Source organism: Aptenodytes patagonicus, chromosome 1 (genome assembly GCF_965638725.1).
Source record: "Aptenodytes patagonicus chromosome 1, bAptPat1.pri.cur, whole genome shotgun sequence".
Taxonomy (NCBI): domain Eukaryota; kingdom Metazoa; phylum Chordata; class Aves; order Sphenisciformes; family Spheniscidae; genus Aptenodytes; species Aptenodytes patagonicus.
This window is the reverse complement of record NC_134949.1, coordinates 197,536,169-197,553,757: the sequence shown is the minus strand read 5'-3', so window position 1 is coordinate 197,553,757 and position 17,589 is coordinate 197,536,169. Positions and strand designations below refer to the sequence as shown.

Below are 17,589 nucleotides of genomic sequence, written 5' to 3'. Positions count from 1 at the left end.
TTTTTCCCCTAGATCTTCCTTCCCTCTGTGATATTGAAGAATCATGGAGTATCATCAATAAATACATTTTCTATTTGGAAAATGCATTAAAAGCACCTATGTAACCTGCTTGAAAGGTAAATAAATTTCTCTTACATAAAGCATGAACTATATGAAAGCTTTTAAGTATTTCCTTTTCTTTCATCTAAAGTGTACCATTAAGAACATGTCCAGGGAATATCAAGGAATGTTTTCTTAGAACAACTTTTGTCTTTTAGGTATTTTTTTTTTAATTTTCTCACCTTTACTATGCATGGGCCTACAGTGGATGTTAGATTGACAAAATGCTTTCAACCATCTGAAACCTCATGAGGTTCAACAAGGCCAAGTGCAAGGTCCCGTACCTGGGTCAGGGCAGTCTCCAATATCAATAGAGACTGGGGGATAAATGGATTGACAGCAGCCCTGCAGAGGAGGACTTGGGGATACTGGTGGACCAAAAATTGGACATGAGCTGGCAACGTGTGCTTACAGCCCAGAAAGCCAACCGTATCCTGGGCTGCATCAAAAGAAGTGTGGCCAGCAGGTCGAGGGAGGTGAGCCTCCCCCTCTACTACGCTCTGGTGAGACCCCACCTGGAGTATTGTGTCCAGCTCTGGGGTCCCCAGCACAAGAAAGACACGGACCTGTTGGAGCAGGTCCAGAGGAGGGCCACGAAAATGGTCAGAGGACTGGAACACCTCTGCTGTGAAGAAAGGCTGAGAGAGTTGGGGTTGTTCAGCCTGGGGAAGAGAAGGCTCCGGGGAGACCTTCTTGCAGCCTATCAGTACTTAAAGGGGGCTTATAAGAAAGACGGAGAGAGACTTTTTACCAAGGCCTTTAGTGACAGGACAAGTGGCAATGGTTTTAAACTGAAGGAGGGTAGGTTTGGGTTGGACATTAGAAGAAATTTTTTTACGATGAGGGTGGTGAGACACTGGAACAAGCTGCCCAGAGAAGTTGTGGATACCTCATCATTGGAAGTCTTCAAGGTCAGACTGGACAGGGCTTTGAGCAACCTGATCTAATGAAAGATGTTCCTGCTCATTGCAGGGGTGTTGGATTAGATGACCTTTAAAGGTCCCTTCCAACCTAAACCATTCTGTGATTCTACGATTTGAGCATTCTGTTTTGAGAAAAATCAAACAAGAAAACTGTTATTAAACTATTAAACACTGTTTTTTGCTTGCTAATATTGAAAGTACTTTAGAAGTAGGAATGAAGGAATGTTTTACAAAAAAGATAGAAAGAAGTCTGATATGACTTACGGCCAAAAAGATCCTAACTGCTACTGCTAACAAAGCTCTAGCATCATTTCAATATACATTTTTTTGATAGAAAGTTTTTGGAGCTGGGCAGTTTTCTTGAAGTCAAGCCATTTTGTAGATCACCCCTTATTGCAATTACATGGACAGCTTCATATTGTACAAAACAAGCATCTGAGTTTTTAAAAAAATAGGTAGACTCTCACTAAAGCTGCCAATTTTTGTTGGCTCAAACCAGTGACAAAAGATTGATTTAAAAGCATGTAGTTCCTGTAGTTCCAAGTAGATGGCTGAACTCATCCTCTCTGTGGAAAATGATTCCTGCAAAGAAGTCCCGAGAAGCAGCTTGAGAGCAAAATTGCAGAAGTTTCAGCGTATACAGGGACTTATGACTCAGTACCATAGGGCTGTTCGAGGAATTTAAAAAAGAATCCCAGATTGTCTAATCAAACTTTTTCATGTCTTATTCTGTGCAAATGTTATGAGTCACCTTCACTTTAGCAGGTAAGTCAGGATTTCTGGCCATCACTGCAGGAAGGGGTTCCTCAGCCTGTGAGCACACATATACGTCCCAGTGATGCCACATTTAGATGGGCACTATCGCAGATGGTGTTGTGGAGCATTTGGTTCCCTGATTACCTCATGGCCGTTCCTGATAAGTATCATTTTTATTTTAGATAGATTACAGCCAGAATGTCTGATTGCTTTGAACATCTTGCACCGCAGTAGGCCCATATGTCTATAGTCAGAATCTACAGAGTGCCCTTTGATTTTGAAGAGGGAACCATATCTGAGTCAGGTTTAGCTGCTTTGGGGAGACATCCTTTGGGACAAGAGTGGGTGTGGAAGCACTGGCCCATTCCAGGACAGCCACCAAATGAGAAAATTCATGAAAGTGGGAGAAATACCCTTTATTTGTGAAATAGTAAATGCTCTAGAGACAAGAGGCCACACGTGTTTGGAGGGGAAAACCAAATACTCAGTCATGTCCTCATCTGTAACTTGGTGACCTCCTTGTGTAAAAATATCATCTGACAAGATAGTAGAAATACCTCTGTGAAGGCTGAGGAACTGGTGAATGTACATCTTGTACCTCTGAAAGTGGATGAGGGAACTCCAAATGGGAAAACAAGGAAAACCCCCAACTCAGCCCATCTGGGACTGACTGATAAAAAACAAAACAAAACAAAACTGACATTCTCAGTAGTTTTGATTAGCCCCTGATGTTCAGGCTAACTGGCCCCAGAATAGCCTCTGTATTGTATGCTTAATATCAGCACAGGACAATTTTCACACAGAGGCTCTAAATCAGGTATCAGTGTCAAAAATAAAGGTGCTCAAAAAGGCTCCATATGAGGCCAAGTGATGCTCTTGAAGTCAAAAGAACTTGTCTGGTGTGTTAGATCAGTTCCCAGTAATAGGAGGGAACTAGGGCAACAGTTATTTTTCACTGAACCACGACAAGAAACACTGTAAGAATTGGCCATGTCAGTGCTCCCAAAGTGTTCAAGTGAGAAGACATTGGAGAAGGGACAGGTAGTAATTAAGGACATGTGAAGACCCTCAAATTAAATGAATGAGTGTTGGAAATAGGTTTCTCCATCTGAAAAGTCACATGTGTAGGTATGCATGTATGCACATACTTAAACACATCAAAAAAGAAACAACCAAAAAACCACAAAACCAAACTAAAAAAGAGACCTTTCCCTAAAGCTAGAGAGCCCGAGGTCAAAACTGTAGCAAGAAATTCTGGTACCTGCTCCAGGATGGGTCCAGCTCTATTAGCTCATAAAACAGACCAGAGATTATTCTTTGGGTTCTGAGGCCAAACAGCGTGTCCCAGCTTGCATCACAGAACTACATTTTCTTCTTCCCCCAAGAAAGAGTGATGATGTAAAACTGCCTTTGGGGAAATGGTCCCTGCTCCATGCTGTCCTCCAAGTCATGTCCAGGTACCATGTGAGAGGTTACTAAAAGTTGCGTGCCAAAATTGCCAGGCAACGTGCTTACAATTCAATTGTAAGAGCTCTGCATAGCAATGCCTGAGCATTGGCCTCCGAACCTTATCAGGGTAGGTCCAGCTGATGAATCTTCTCCAGGGTTTTGGTACCTTCCAATCCAGCAGTTTGGCCACAATGACCCTTCCACTGTAGGAGCAGGTACCAACAAGATATCTAGCAAACTTCTTGGCATTCAGGAGCTAGGTGGTGGGGGTCCCAGGCAGCTGCCAAGAGCCCGACTGCTACAGGAGCACTTGTGTGCAGGCAGTCCAGTTTCTCTCCTTCACAGTGGCAAATTATGAGCCATCCTCTCAAGCACTTCACTGTGCAGATTTATGTATTAGGGACTTCGGCATCTGGCTTGCAGAACCCCTCCATAGGAATGTCTGACTGGACCTGTATCAATCAGCATTCAGTTCCTCGACTCCCGCTCCTGCGAGAGGAGTGCCAGATGTTAGTGACTCTCTTAACTTCTCTTTGATACAATCCTGCCTGATACTTTTCTTCTCCCAAGTGCCAATAACTGAAAAGAGAGAAAAAAACAGAAGAGAAACTAGGGCAACTTTCCTATGCAGGGATGGGCTCAATCCTGATCTGAATGGGGAGGAGGAAAAAGGGAATGGTTGTGCAGCTGCAGCATGATTTTATACTGTGAACACATCACTAGCTGGGGCTAATAATCTGGCTCCAGTGCCTCCAAATCCTCTGGTAAGCCTACATTTGCCATTAGCGTAAAAGTGACAGTCAAAGACACTTTCCTACCATGGACTTTTCTAGGCATTTACTCTTTCCCCAACTTGAAAGCTGGCAGTGTCAGTTCTGACTTGTATTTATGGAAGTACTTTTTCTTTGAAATTATATTTTGATTAATTTCAGGGGGTTTTATTCATGTCCTTTGGTTTTGGCCAGAAAAATATGGAACTATGCGCATTTATGTATGCACACATTCATGAACATAAAGATTCAAAAGAGAATGAGGGAGAAATACCACTTCTGACTAGGCATAACAGTTCTGAAGGGAAAATTTATACACATTTTATGCTTTTGTTTTTTAATAAAAGGTGACATGCTGCCCGAGTGCTGTCTTGTAGCAGAATAGATTAAAAATTCTTCGACCATCAGTAGCAAGAAATCACAGGGCTGTACTTACAGAGGTCATTAACTGTGCAGACATCTGTTGGGTAACAAATTCTGCTAAACATAGATCATGAAACGGTTCTTGAATTATGCAGAGGATAATTTCACAATCCAGAAAACAGAGAATTCAAGCAGAGAAAAAGCCATGTAAGACCTTCTTATTGCCAGTTGGGGAGGAATTCGCTACGATGTCAGAATTACAGGGAAGTTTGGTGCTAGTGGCAGTGGTCTGCTGGATTGCTACCAGTGCAATAAAGAACAGATTTATATGATGGTCACAATTACAGTTACATACTCCACAAAGTAACTGACATGGCAAAATTGGCCATATTAATTAGAGGGACACTGTGACAAAAGTGTCCAGCTAACTAGACAAAAGTAAAACTCCAAATGTCTCAGTGAAAACTACCGTAAAATATGTTAACACACGAGTAATAGATTTCAGTATTAAAAAACAGAGTTAGGAAACAATGAGCAGATGCAGCAATGGAAAAATTGGTGCTATGGTGGAAACAGGCTGGAGCATTCCAAACAATATATAAATTAAAGCACAACAGACCTTAATTCCCCTTGAAAAAGGAATACTGTCCCATTCCCCATAAGTTAACTGTAGTAGCCACTTAGTAGAGGTTCACATGTGAGTCCAATTCTGCTGCACTAGACTGTAATTGGGTTAAAGGGCTGTCACTTACCTCCGAAAGGCGAACTCAAGTGATATCTGTCAACCTTTGGAAGCTTTTGCTGGATCAGGAGTTACTTATTAGCTGCTGCAAAAGTCAAGCACACAGCACAACCAATCATCGAAAACATGGAGAGTGAAAACACTTGTCAGGGCAAATGAATAGTTTTGGCTTTTTTCCCTCAGCCAGCTGAGGAGACCCATACTGAATATCTAAGTAGAAATGTCAAGAAAAACATATTGTAACTTTGTCTGAAGGAAAAGACAAGATAAAGAGGACCTGAAATGGAAGACATGAAGAAAAATAAGAATTGATCAAGGAAAATAAAATACAAAAAACCCCCTTCAATACCTTGAAAGTAAATGGAATGGATGTAATAGTTAAAAGCCTGATTTTTCTCTCCTTTGTTAAGTTTCATCTTCCTTCAAGACCCCAGTTATATAAATCACTGTTAGCTGTGTATTCACAACTCACATAAACCGGCCAACACGAATGCATATAACAGTGTCAAGGCCCTAGGAAAAGAGAAATAACGGAAAATAGAAATACCTCAAAGGAGGGAAGGAGCAGGAGAATCTCACAGAAAATGTTACATTCATCACACAACCACTGTACACAACACACTCTGCCAAACCTGGAGAAGTGTACACTTAGTGTCAGCCCGAATTATGGGATGGGCTTTCTTGGACTTTTTATTTTGGACCCATGTTTGGAAAATAACCATAAACCTTATATTGCCTTAAAAATGGCTTACCAACAGGAAAATATTAGAACTGATCCTGAAATGTTCGAGGCTTTCCGATTGCAACATCATGAAATCGAAAGCCATCTCCAACAACAAAAGAACTCATCGCTGACCCAAACAGCACTGCTTGGTGAAGACTGTTCTTTTGAAAAAAGGCTACACTTGTAATTCAAGGTTCGTTATAAGCTCGTCTCAAGTCAGTTCTAAAATCTTCCTAATGGGAAATGCTTTTGTAATCACAACTCGGCAAGAATTATCCTTCTGTGCTTTTCAAAGCCATGTTTTAAGTGTCCTTCCTCCCCGTTTGAAATATTTCTAAAACAAGACACTATTTTTCTGCAAGTTGGTGCAAGACAGATTTGCCCACTGTGGCATCCATTCAATTTTTCTGTAACAAATAGGCCTTATATCAGGGCTTCAATGTGTGCCTAAAATGAGAAAAAACCCCTCTCACTTCATTTTAACTGTATCTTTTAAATAACACACTCAGCAAACAGTCCCAAACACCTTGCCAAAGGTGCGTGAAGTCAGGGAATACAGATGAACAGATTTCTTCCCTGGATAAGAACAGGTTTTATCAGGTTTGTTTTACTCTAGAAGACCTACGTGTGTGCTTTATAGATGGCTTTTGTAGAAATTTCCAGTTAGCTACTAGTTGAGATTTGGTAAGTTTTCATTAACTGCTAAGTGGCAAAAGACAGACCAGCTGCTCTGTATTCCATTTGACACCAGTCATGCCAGCTGCTTTGCAGAGAGCAACCAAGTGCATCTTTCTTTTAGAGTGTATTTTGATTTTGAGCAAAAAATGGCAATGCATAATAACCGCATTTAGAGTAAAAGCTGGGTAATAAACTTCTACAGCGTGGCAATATTTTAAAGAAAGAGCTCCCAGCTCTCAAATACCACATGCAGGTGTGATACCTCAGTGGGAAGCAATTTAGGGATGAATGAATAATTCTGTCCTCTTGTTTACCAAGACTATACCCATTACATTGGCCATTAAAAAAGGAAAAAAAAAAAATACACCTCGTTGTTTTGCCTCCCTGGGAAGTGCTTGTAGAGTATCTTTTAGCTGTAACTGCTTTATACTCCAAGCTGACTATAGCTGGAATCGGTGTCCCTTAGCCGCTCGATTAGTTAGATAAATTCTGCACGCCTGTGTCTGGGATCCATGGTAATGGAGTTACGTTGCTATGCTATGAAATGTGCGGGAGGGTCCAGCGCTTTGGGAAGGATATGATTTCCGGGGCTACTGGAACTTGGTAGTGTAGGCAAGAAGGAATGCTTGGAGGAACAAACAAAAGCAGTTGCTGGAACGGTGACGGGGGATCGCTCAGGTCAGCGGATATGGGCAGGGCACCGCCACCCCAGGAAAGCTTCCCTGGGAGGGATGTAACAACCATCTGAAAGCTTGTTTAAAAGTGGTAGTGTGGGGGAAGAACATCCTAGTTCTGTTCCTGTCATCCTGAGGACAGCCTGCATGGCAACATTGTGTGTTACAGGTATTTGTGTTGAGGACTGCATTAACCCCTTACCACACAGGCAGGATCTTTTAACCAGGGCTACAAGAACAGAAAGCTAAACAAAACCAGGGTGGACTGCTACAAACGATCTCTCTCAAACTATCTGATAGATATAACCATTATCTCTGGCCATCCTGACAAGAGAGGATTATTTTTTTCCCCTGGCATAATAAGCAAAGGCCTCCTCAGACCTGTTGTTTTAGCGAATGCAGAAGACTCCTCCTGTCTTCACGGCCTGGGGGGCTGGAGAGAAGCTGAGAAGTCTGTACTAGAATTTCCCTGGGCACTCTGGTGTTATCAGGAATCAAGCGGTCTGCTGCTGCCTGCTGCTACCAGCATCTCAAGGATGGAAAATAAGTTCAAGAAGAAAGAAAGAAAGAAAAAAAAAAGGTAAAATACCTTAGCTTTTGTATGCTAGAGGGTGTTTTCTGTGCTCTTTGGGTCTTGACATGCCAGCTGAGATACCCAAGAGACGGAATAAATTTAAAGGCCTGGAGCTGAGACAAGTTTTTGGTTTTGACCAGAATCCTACCTTAAGTGAAAGGAGCAACGTAGCACATCAGGAAGGATATATAAGAACCGTAAATCTGTTCGAATTCTCATATGTACTACCTTATTACAACTGTAAATTTGAAACTTTTGTTTTAAGCTGCTTTCTCCATGTTAGATTTAATATTCCCCCATGGTACCAAATAGGAGAGGTCCTGCTCTGTTAAACACTGTTAAATACATATGAAGGCAACTCATTGCCTAGAAGACCTTTCAATCTAAGGCCAGTAATACTAAAGGAAAAGCGTGTATCAAATATACAGTTTAATTTGATTTTAATGACAAAAGCCTCCTTATCTTCTATTCAGGTGTCTTGCAACCTCTCCATCATTAATTGACTCACTTCTGCTGTCACAGCACAGATGGTCCTCGAAGAGACCAGTTTTTCCTCTGAAAATAATCTTACTGTGCACTTCTATGGCAACTTTCTTTGGAAGAACCTAAGTACTTCACAAATATTCATGAACTTAGTCTCCCAGTACCCACATTCAGTCTGTACAGTTAGAAAACAAACAATATCAAACTACTATAATACCCATTTCCTTGCAATTCCACATTAACTATTCTTCCCCTGGATGGTACGCTGCTGTTCACTGTGGTTCCAACTCCTGAGCCAGGAAACAGCAAGGGATTTGGATGACTGAAGGGGTGGTGGGGAATACAAAAATCCCTGGGAAGCTTCAAAGGCTATCCTCTGGGTTTCCCGATGGGCGGACAATGAAAATGAGGCTGTGTTTGAAGATGGGCCAAGAGAAGCCAGAATGCAACTTCTTTTAGAGGTCATCATTCTGCAAAGGGATGTAGTTTCACTGTGTTCTGGTGCTGGGGAAGCCAAAGTACAGACTTCTAAAAGGTGCTAGACAGTTTCAAAGGAAGGCAGCTGCCTCTGCAAATTTTAGAAAAATAGGCATCCTCAGTCCAAGCCCTAGAATATACATAAAAAACCTGAGATCCAGTTGTCTGAATGTCACTTTTCTGAAAAATTTTTGGGGTTACATCTTATCTGATCCCAGCCTTCTCAGTAATTACTCAGTCTAGGGTGAGTTTTATATGTTTACCTAAGCTACCTGAATTATAAGATTAAATCAGTTTCTCTTTGGTAACAATTTCAGGAAGAGAAAAAAAAGTAGGGTCAAACCCCACTGAATTGAAACTAGTGAAAACAACCAAAAAACCAACAATATAAGCTGCCATATTTGCAAGACAAGTGAAAAATAAAATTTTATTTATAAAAACAAGCAAGTAAGTTGAATGCACAGGACTTGGCTAAAGGGAGACTAAAAGGAATAGCACATAAGTATTAAAAGATAATACATTGAAACTCAGAATGCTGAGTAAAGATATATATTTTAATGATAAGCAGTAACATAAAATTAGGCAATGGAAAATATAAGACTTTTAAACAGGAAGAAAAAGTTTAATGGTGACAATCTACAAGGCTATGGAATGGTATTCTATAGGAAGCTCTGAAAAATTCACCTGTGTCATTAAGATCTGGACTGACCAAGATCTTGAAACATTCTTTGTGAAACAAGTCTCTATTGAAGAAGAGAAAGCCAATTAAAAAAAAAAAAAAGTTATACTGTCAATTTTAGTTCTCAGACCTGCCTGAAGGTCTTTAGCATAACATCTCCCATTCAAGCCTGCAGTTTAGGACAAAATAAGGCTAAGGTTATGTGATAGTACAACAAAACTGACAAATATCAACTGGGAGAAGCAGCTGTTTAAGGAAAAAACACAATGACAGCAAATGATACCAAAGCATTTTTAGTATCAATTTTTTCAAATTATTTTTTTCAGTTATATTTTCATACTCAAATACAAGTTTTGATTTATTAACTTAGCATTTAAATTTCAAGTGAAATTTGCATTTTTAATACTGTCTTATTTGTCCCCAAATGGACAACGCCCATTCTGAAGATCAGAAAATGAGTATTCTTAGACATACATATATGTTCATGCTTCCTCGTGGATGCATGACAAATAACAAACAAAAACTGTATGAAAGTAGCTGGAATCTTTTGCATTATCAGGACAGCAAGAGTATTCCTCCAGACAGAACCGTGCTGAAATCATTCATCTAGATTTAGGAGAAAAGGTAGAACTGTCTCATTTAGACTACGCATGGGGTATGACTTTGCCCACCATGTAAAAAAGTTGAAACTAAAGAAAGATGCATCTGTTTTCGGTGACAAGAGTCTCAAGCTCTCTCCCTGCTCAGCCGTGTCAGCTCTACCAGTAATAAGCATAAGCACTAATATCACTGGGGTTTGTTCCTTTGCAGCAAATCTCTCGTACAGATTTATAAATGTGACTTTGATGGCAGTACTAGCCATTACAACTCTCACATCAAGAGGCTGATACACACTTAAGGCTCGGGTTGATTATCTTTGAAAGAATCTTTCTCAATATTAATCAAATTGGCCCACTCCCAGCAGAAAAGTACTAATGCCTACCACAGACAACACACACCCAGCCTTGATTCTGCCCTATAGGGGATCTAATACGTATCTAATGTAAGATGCACAGGAGCGGGAAGAACTGAATGTTCCAAATGGCTTCAAAGATAACAGCAAAAAGCAAGTATGTACAGAGAAGTACGGTAAAGTGGTTTTGCTTGTGTAAATCCCATTGGAACTGCATATAAGTTTTGCCCGTGGGATTCTTCTATTGGTAATAATCACCAGGGCTGAGGGGACTAAGGGTAGAGTGGGCCCAGCTGCCTCAGTCCCACCTTCCTCTTGTGTTGGTAAAAAAATTACAGCGTGCCTACAGCTTGCAATTTTCAAAGTTGATTCAGAATTCATGCTGGTTTATGACCAATTCTACCACTAAGAGCTAACATGGCTTTTTTCCTCTCTCTCTTCACTTACTGGCAACAAAACTTAAAAATTCCAAATGACCCTCCAGGATTTATGCTGAGTCTCCATGGCCCAGGCTGTCTTTCACCATGACATTTTCCTGGTATGGCAAGGACTCCAAAATGCCTTTTTTCCCTGCACTTTGGAGAAGGAACCATTCCAGAAGTTTCCCATTTTTAGGATGCTCTCCAAAAAGATACATGATGCTTGACACATAAAAGTGACGCTGTTTTTATTAGGGCGGTCAATGAAACATCAGCAACATACAAATAGGAGAGAAGATGGCATGTCTGAAGAATGTGCCTATCTCACAGATTTAAAAGGAAGCCAATTAGAGGCCGACACCACAGACTCGCTCAACATTACTCCCAAATGAACTTACTAATCCCAAGGCACGATTTGTTAAAGCAGCACTGCAGCCTTTACTTAACAACTTGGATCCCACCACCTTAGGGAGACAAGTACTACTCTAGCAGCAGCCAGTCTTGCTGACCTTAGGAGCTGCAGAAGATACCTGCAGCTTTCTGTGGGGAGCTGAGGGGAAGAAAGGTGTCCCAAAACACCTCTGTAGGGAGAAAATGGCTGTGAACCAAGTCTCTCCAATAGTCCAAATGTTTTACTGTGTAACAGGGGCTGGCATGCAGCTGGATTCCAGGGCAACCCGGCAATGCAGCCTCTGCGGCACCTGCTGGTTTGCTTCCTCTGACAGCAGGGATTCAGATTAACCAGTAGAACCTGGACCACAACAGCCTTGCTGCCGGTCACGAGACACAGCACCACTGCTGGAGCTCTAACACTGGATTGCTGGGAAGATACAAGCAGCTCAAGAGCCACCGGGTACACACGAGCTTGGCCGCTCTTATCACCACCAGCAGGATCCACACGGAGAAATACTCATAGTAAAAGATGTTGCTTCCAAAGAAACCCAGTCACCGTATTTTGGTCTGCACCGACTCCAAAGATTCCTTCCCAGTTCTCACAGGGTCCTTGAGATTGGAGATTCCTTAATAGCCTTGAATGGTGAACTAGGCTGCAAGGAAGCATCCCTGACTTCACCCCAATGCCTGAGAAGGGATGGCACAGGTCACAGATGAAGCCCCAACAGGAAAGCCAAAATAAGCTGCTCGCAGGCCTAAGAATGCATACCTATCTGTAATGGAAATATGATTCTATCCCTCTCTCTTCCTAGAAACTAAATGCTAATCTTTCATTAGTCTTAAAAAAAAAAAAAAAAAACACACCAAAAAAAAAAGCCCAAACCAGCTCTTGCCTAACAAGACAGAAATCTTGCCCGGAAGAGCAAGATGAATCAAACCAGGACACTGCCAATTTTATCTTGAGAGAAGGAAGGAGCACAGCGGCTTCATACCTTCTAGAGCAGTGGCTGTGGGAGCACATCAGCTGGATCGGGGAAAAAAATATCAGTCAGATAGGAAGCAGAGCAATCTCCTGAACAGATTATGCTAAGAAATGGCTCCGGAGTTACTGCTCCAAGGCTATGACAGCAGAAACAGCAGACTCAACTGCTGGGGAAAAAAAAACAAACCACCAAACAAACAACAACTGAGAACAGAGATCTTTGTCATTAATTGGTTGGAAACACTCCACAATTATATGATTTATAGGAAGTAAATTTGGAGTGCCTTAGCGTGGATCAAAGAAACATTAGTGTTAATCTCTGCCTGTATGTAGGGGAAAAGGTCACAGCTAGGGCTAGCCAATTTTTTTTTTTTTTTTTTTTTTTTCCCCTAAGCATCGAGTGAAAGGCCCGACCATGTCGCTGGGAATTCACCATCAGAATGGTACTGAACACTCTTTTCCACATCCTAAACCCAGTGGATATGACAGACGACGCAAGTACTGCCCGCCAGGAGCCGAAGTTCCCTTGACCAGCGAGCCCCCCCGCTCCCCCGGCACCAGGGCCGGCGGGTTTCAGGCTGACCTCGGGCTCCCCGGCTGCCCCCCTAGCCTAAGGGGCTGCGTTGGCATCTGAACGCCGTACAGGCCGCCCCCCAAAAGGGTTCCCTTCCTCCGGGTGAGGGGGAAGGACCCGCCGGGGCAGGTGGGGACTCCCCGCGGCCCGGCCCGCCCCAGCCGCGCCGCGGCCCGGGGACCTTCCCGCAGCCTCAAGGAGAGCCGCGGCGCCCGCCCCCTCCCCCCCGTGACTCACCCACCCGCTCCCGGCGGGGACAAACGGCCAGCGCCGGAGTCACCGCCCCGGCGGAGCCTGCGGCGGCCCGCGCTCCCCCGGGGCCTCCCCCGCCACCCTCACCGCACACCCCACCCCCCCACCCCGAGCGGCCAGCTCCCGCCCGCCGCCGCGCCCCAAAGCGGGCGGGTCGGGCAGGGCGCTGCCCCCGCGGGAGGCGTCACCCCAGAGCGCTCGAAATAGCCCAGCGGGGGCGGCGGCAGGTCTCTCCCCGCCCGCACCGCCCCACTCCCCCTCGACCCCTCCCCATCGCTCCTGCCCCGAGAACGTTCATCCGAAGAACGGCGCCCCCCGGCCCGGCCCGGCCCGGCCCGGCCCGTGTCCCCCTGCCACCCCCCGCCCCACTGCGCGTGCGCGGCGGCACCGCTCCACCACCCGCTCCCCCGCCGCCCTCTCCCTCAGCGGCTCCAGCCGCCCCCCTCCGCCCTCCCCCGGCGATTTGAATATGCTAATGAAGCGGTTACCGGGAGCCCTATGGAGGGGCCGGGAGGCGGTCACGTGGGGCGGGGACGTGTCCTTCAGAGGCGGGCCCCGACCTGCCCAGGCTGCCTTAAAAGCGGGCGGCGAGCGAGGAAGCGCCTCAGTCAGAGAGAGAAAGTGCCGGGGTGGCGGAGCTGCGGCTGCTCCGCCTGAAACTTCTGAGTAACATCAACAGGGGGAGGGGAGGGCGGGCGGCGGTGGAGGAAGGTGGTGGTGGGGGGAAGGTTAGCAGCAGCGCAGCCCTATCCGCCTCTCCCTCATAAACCAGCCTGTGTTGGGCTGAGCAGGCCCCTCACACAAAGGAGGGCAGGGCAGGCAGGGCTGCCCCCCCTTCCCCCCCGCCTCGGCAGAGGGGCAGCGGGGAGGCGCCCTTCCCCGTGCAGAGCACTCACAGCCACTTACTCCTCTCCTGTCCCCCGTCTTCTTCTCTTCTACCCCCCCCACCCCTTCCCACCCCGCCCCGCGGTTCTCCCCTCAGCCCCCCGCCCGCTGTCCATGTAGCCGCCCGGCCGCCGGCCCCTCCGCACTATGCCCATCTTACTCTTCCTGATAGACACGTCCGCCTCCATGAACCAGCGCACCCATCTGGGCACCACCTATCTGGACATAGCCAAAGGCGCTGTAGAGACTTTCATGAAGGTACCGGCTCTGCCTTGCGAGAGGAGGCGAGAGAGAGCGAGAGTGACTGCGCGGGGAGGGGAGGGGGAGGCAGGGCGCGGGGGGCTGCCTGGGCCGGGGGCGCGGGGCGAGGGCGGGCGGCAGGGAGTGCGTGTGTGTGTGCGGGCAGGGAGGGGAGGGGAGGGCCGCGCCGGGCCGTGCCGAGCCGAGCCGGGGGGCTCCGGCGGCGCCGCCGCCTCTCGGCTCACCCTCTGCTTTGTCCCCCGCGCCGCAGCTCCGAGCCCGGGACCCGGCCAGCAGGGGAGACAGGTACATGCTGGTCACTTTCGAGGAGCCTCCCTACGCTATCAAGGTAACCCCCGCTCACCACCCCCCCCCCTCCCGCCGCTCCCCCCCCCGGCCTCCTTCCGGCCCCACCGCGCCGCCGCGGGCCGCTGCCGGCGGCCGCCCCCCCGCCCGCCTCGCCCGGGCTGCCGGCGGTCCGGGGGAGCTCGGCACACACGGGCTCCGGCGGCGGCGGCGGCGGCAGCAGCGCTGACATCAACATGGCCGACATTTTTTCCCTGTGTGGTGTGTGTGAGCAGCAATGAACTGTGGGGGATATTTATTCAAGTTGGGAGAAGTGACAGCAACTCCAAGGAGAGTTCAGCTTGGAAGGGGCGAGCGGGGGAAGGACCGACTTCAGCCCGGAGAGTCCGGACTCGGAAAGGGACGGGACTTCCCTCACCCCCGCCGGCGCGGGGGGAGGCGTACCGCGGGGCAAGGGGGCGGTGGGTCCACATGACACAGGACGGTGAACCTGTTGGAGGTTGCTTCAGAGTGCAGTCGGCTTCCATCTGGAAAGGGCTGTGGGAGAGCAGTGTCAATAGCTGTGAGGCTTGTGCATCGGTGACTTCACAGAAATTCGTCCTGTGGAACAAATCAAAAATCTTCATTTAATAGATGGGGAGCTCTGAGGTTTAAGAGGAGTACATATTTTTGGGCTTTATGGAACGACACTAGATATTAGTAACTTCCAAGGTGTTTTGTTAGCATTTGTAGTGAGCTGCATGCAGCAAGGAAGACACTCTGTAGCTTAACAGGAAAGCAAAGCTCGTATCCGGAGAATAAGTCTTCTCACGTTTCTCTTTTCAGGCTGGCTGGAAGGAAAACCATGCAACGTTTATGAATGAACTGAAAAACCTTCAAGCTGAAGGACTTACGACTCTTGGCCAGTCCCTAAGGACAGCTTTTGATTTATTAAACTTAAATAGATTAGTAACTGGCATAGACAACTATGGGCAGGTAGGTTGACTATTAATAGGCGGAAAAATTGTAAAACACAAACTTCCCAGAGATAACAATTAGCTAGTTGTCCAAAGTGGCATCTTCATGAAATACTCAATATGGGGCCTTCTTCAAAAGTAAGCAGAGCTCAGGTAGTTTGAAGAAATGCAGTTGCTGACTATAGTTTGGTACCCAACTTTTTTTTTTTAACTTCAGTTATTCCTCAGTTTTTAAACTCTGATGTAGCCTCCAAGCTGACCTTCTCAGTTAAACTTTGTCTTTTTTTTGTATCGTCTATGTTTCAGAACCTTAGCTGGGGAGCCTGGTGGGGTCATGAAAACTTTGCTTTCTCTATACAGTGCTGTATAATCAATTAAGTACAGTTTGGGAGATGAGCCATTTTTCTAACAACACTGCATGTCCAAAAGTACTGAATGGAGCACAACTTCTCCAAATCCCCTTCTTTCCAATGAGTTTACTACAACTTTTCTCTGCATACCTGTATTTTTATAAACCTGTCTGTTGTATCAGAGCCTTGAGAAGCTGTGCTTTTCTAATGTCTGTATTGCAGCTGTCCCTTTAAAGCAGGTCTTTTTGGGATGGGCCAGCATTCTCTTGCTCAGTAGTATGAGTTGCTGAAAGACAGTAACTCTAGGTTAAACGTGCTTTAGGAAGCGTACCCAGTTCTTTCTGGCACTGGATCAAATCCTGGATTTGTTTCGCATAAAGGACATTTCTAGTATTGGGCAAAGTATATCGTGTATTTTTCACTTGGGATGTACTAAATTGATTCTCCCCTTTTCGTTTGTTGTTCTCATGTAATGCTCCCTCTACTATCTGAGGATTAGTTACTGCTCTTGGTATTTAACATGGGAATGTGGTTGTGAAAGTAAGTCTCCTTTCTCTCCCTCCCCTTTCCAGTCTAAGCAGAGTCTATGTGATAACATGCCATGTTTGTCTGGGAAGGAAATTTCTCTCTCATGTTGCATTGTATGGCTTTACCACTAGGTGATCAAGTGAGCCTAAACGTTTTTAAAATACCAGTTTAGTGATCAAACAAACAAACAAAAAGTGCTAGTTCCACACGTGGTTATTTTTTTGTCTATTACCATCTGCTGTCCTCTTATACATCTGTGGGCTAATTGTTCCCATTTTCTGATGTTTTTGTTTAGTTACATGAGCTATACGAAGCTTTGTTGAACACTTACCACTGTAGGCACACACATAAAATACTTGCTCTTTCCCATTGCTACTGATAATTATAACACTCTAATTAAACCCATGTCAAATAATTTGCTGTAAGTGAACCAGCTGTGCTCAACTACTCAATGAAGTGGGCAGTTGAGTTATGACTGTTTTGACTCACTAGTTGCGTTCATTACTGCAAATAGCTGCTCTTTGTCTGTGGAGCAATGACTTTTTCTTTGATCTGTTTTGATTACAAGTGTCTATCTGGGCTTGAACCCATCCTTGCTTATGCATGTTTTTTTCTCTGTTCCACACGTGGAGCTGGCTGTTGAAGAGGTGTTCACATGTACAGTCTGGTGACTAAATAGAAATTCTAACTCTTTTTAGTGTCTGCAAAAATAGATGAATATATTGCAAGTGCTGGGTCATCTGCTGCTGAAGTCACGAGTTCCCATTTTGGCTCTACTAATCAAAGTAGCGTTTTTTCATAGATCAAATTCTGGAGCGCTTACCTGGTCCTTCAGCGCTCACAGGATGAGATCCAGGGCAGTTACTTTCCTCAACTTCACATTGGCCTTTGAGCACTACGTCATGTTAGCCTGTCAACTTCCTATTCATGTCTACTACCTAAAATTTGCTCAAGATAAATGGGTATTTAAATGTACACGGTATGAGAAACTTACAAATTCAGGATAATAAAAGTGATCAGAATGCTCAGTTGCATTTGAAATAGTTTTCACTCAGAATATAAAGTGCTGATTCACTTTTTTTCAAAGCAGTTACAAATATTAAGACCATAAAATATTTGAGTAGTTTACTTATATATAGCAGACAGATGTATGAAGAGTGATTATCTTAGAGTGGGAGGAGAAGATAATTTTATGAAAATGCAGCATTTAGATGACCTTAGGTGTGGTATTACGTGAAGTAATAAATCTAAACTTATTAAGCTTTTCTCTGGAAAATTTCTCTGGCTTAATATCTTTTGACTATCACACTTCGTTTTTTTGGTGTATTGACAAGCTTCTAAGATATTTGCGAAGATCCACT

General features: G+C 45.0%; 1 protein-coding gene across 2 annotated transcripts in view; it reads left to right on the top strand.

Annotated features, from left to right (window-relative positions):
• Positions 1-13,588: 13,588 nt before the first annotated feature.
• INTS6 (integrator complex subunit 6) overlaps positions 13,589-17,589 on the top strand; it is a 46,422-nt gene continuing 42,421 nt past the window's right edge. For both annotated transcript variants that reach the window (XM_076364124.1, XM_076364116.1), the window contains exons 1-4: positions 13,589-13,629; positions 13,946-14,106; positions 14,360-14,437; positions 15,220-15,369. In XM_076364124.1, the coding sequence (XP_076220239.1) occupies positions 13,996-14,106; positions 14,360-14,437; positions 15,220-15,369 (339 nt within the window). In that variant the 5' untranslated portion in view covers positions 13,589-13,629; positions 13,946-13,995. The remainder of the gene's footprint in view (positions 13,630-13,945; positions 14,107-14,359; positions 14,438-15,219; positions 15,370-17,589) is intronic.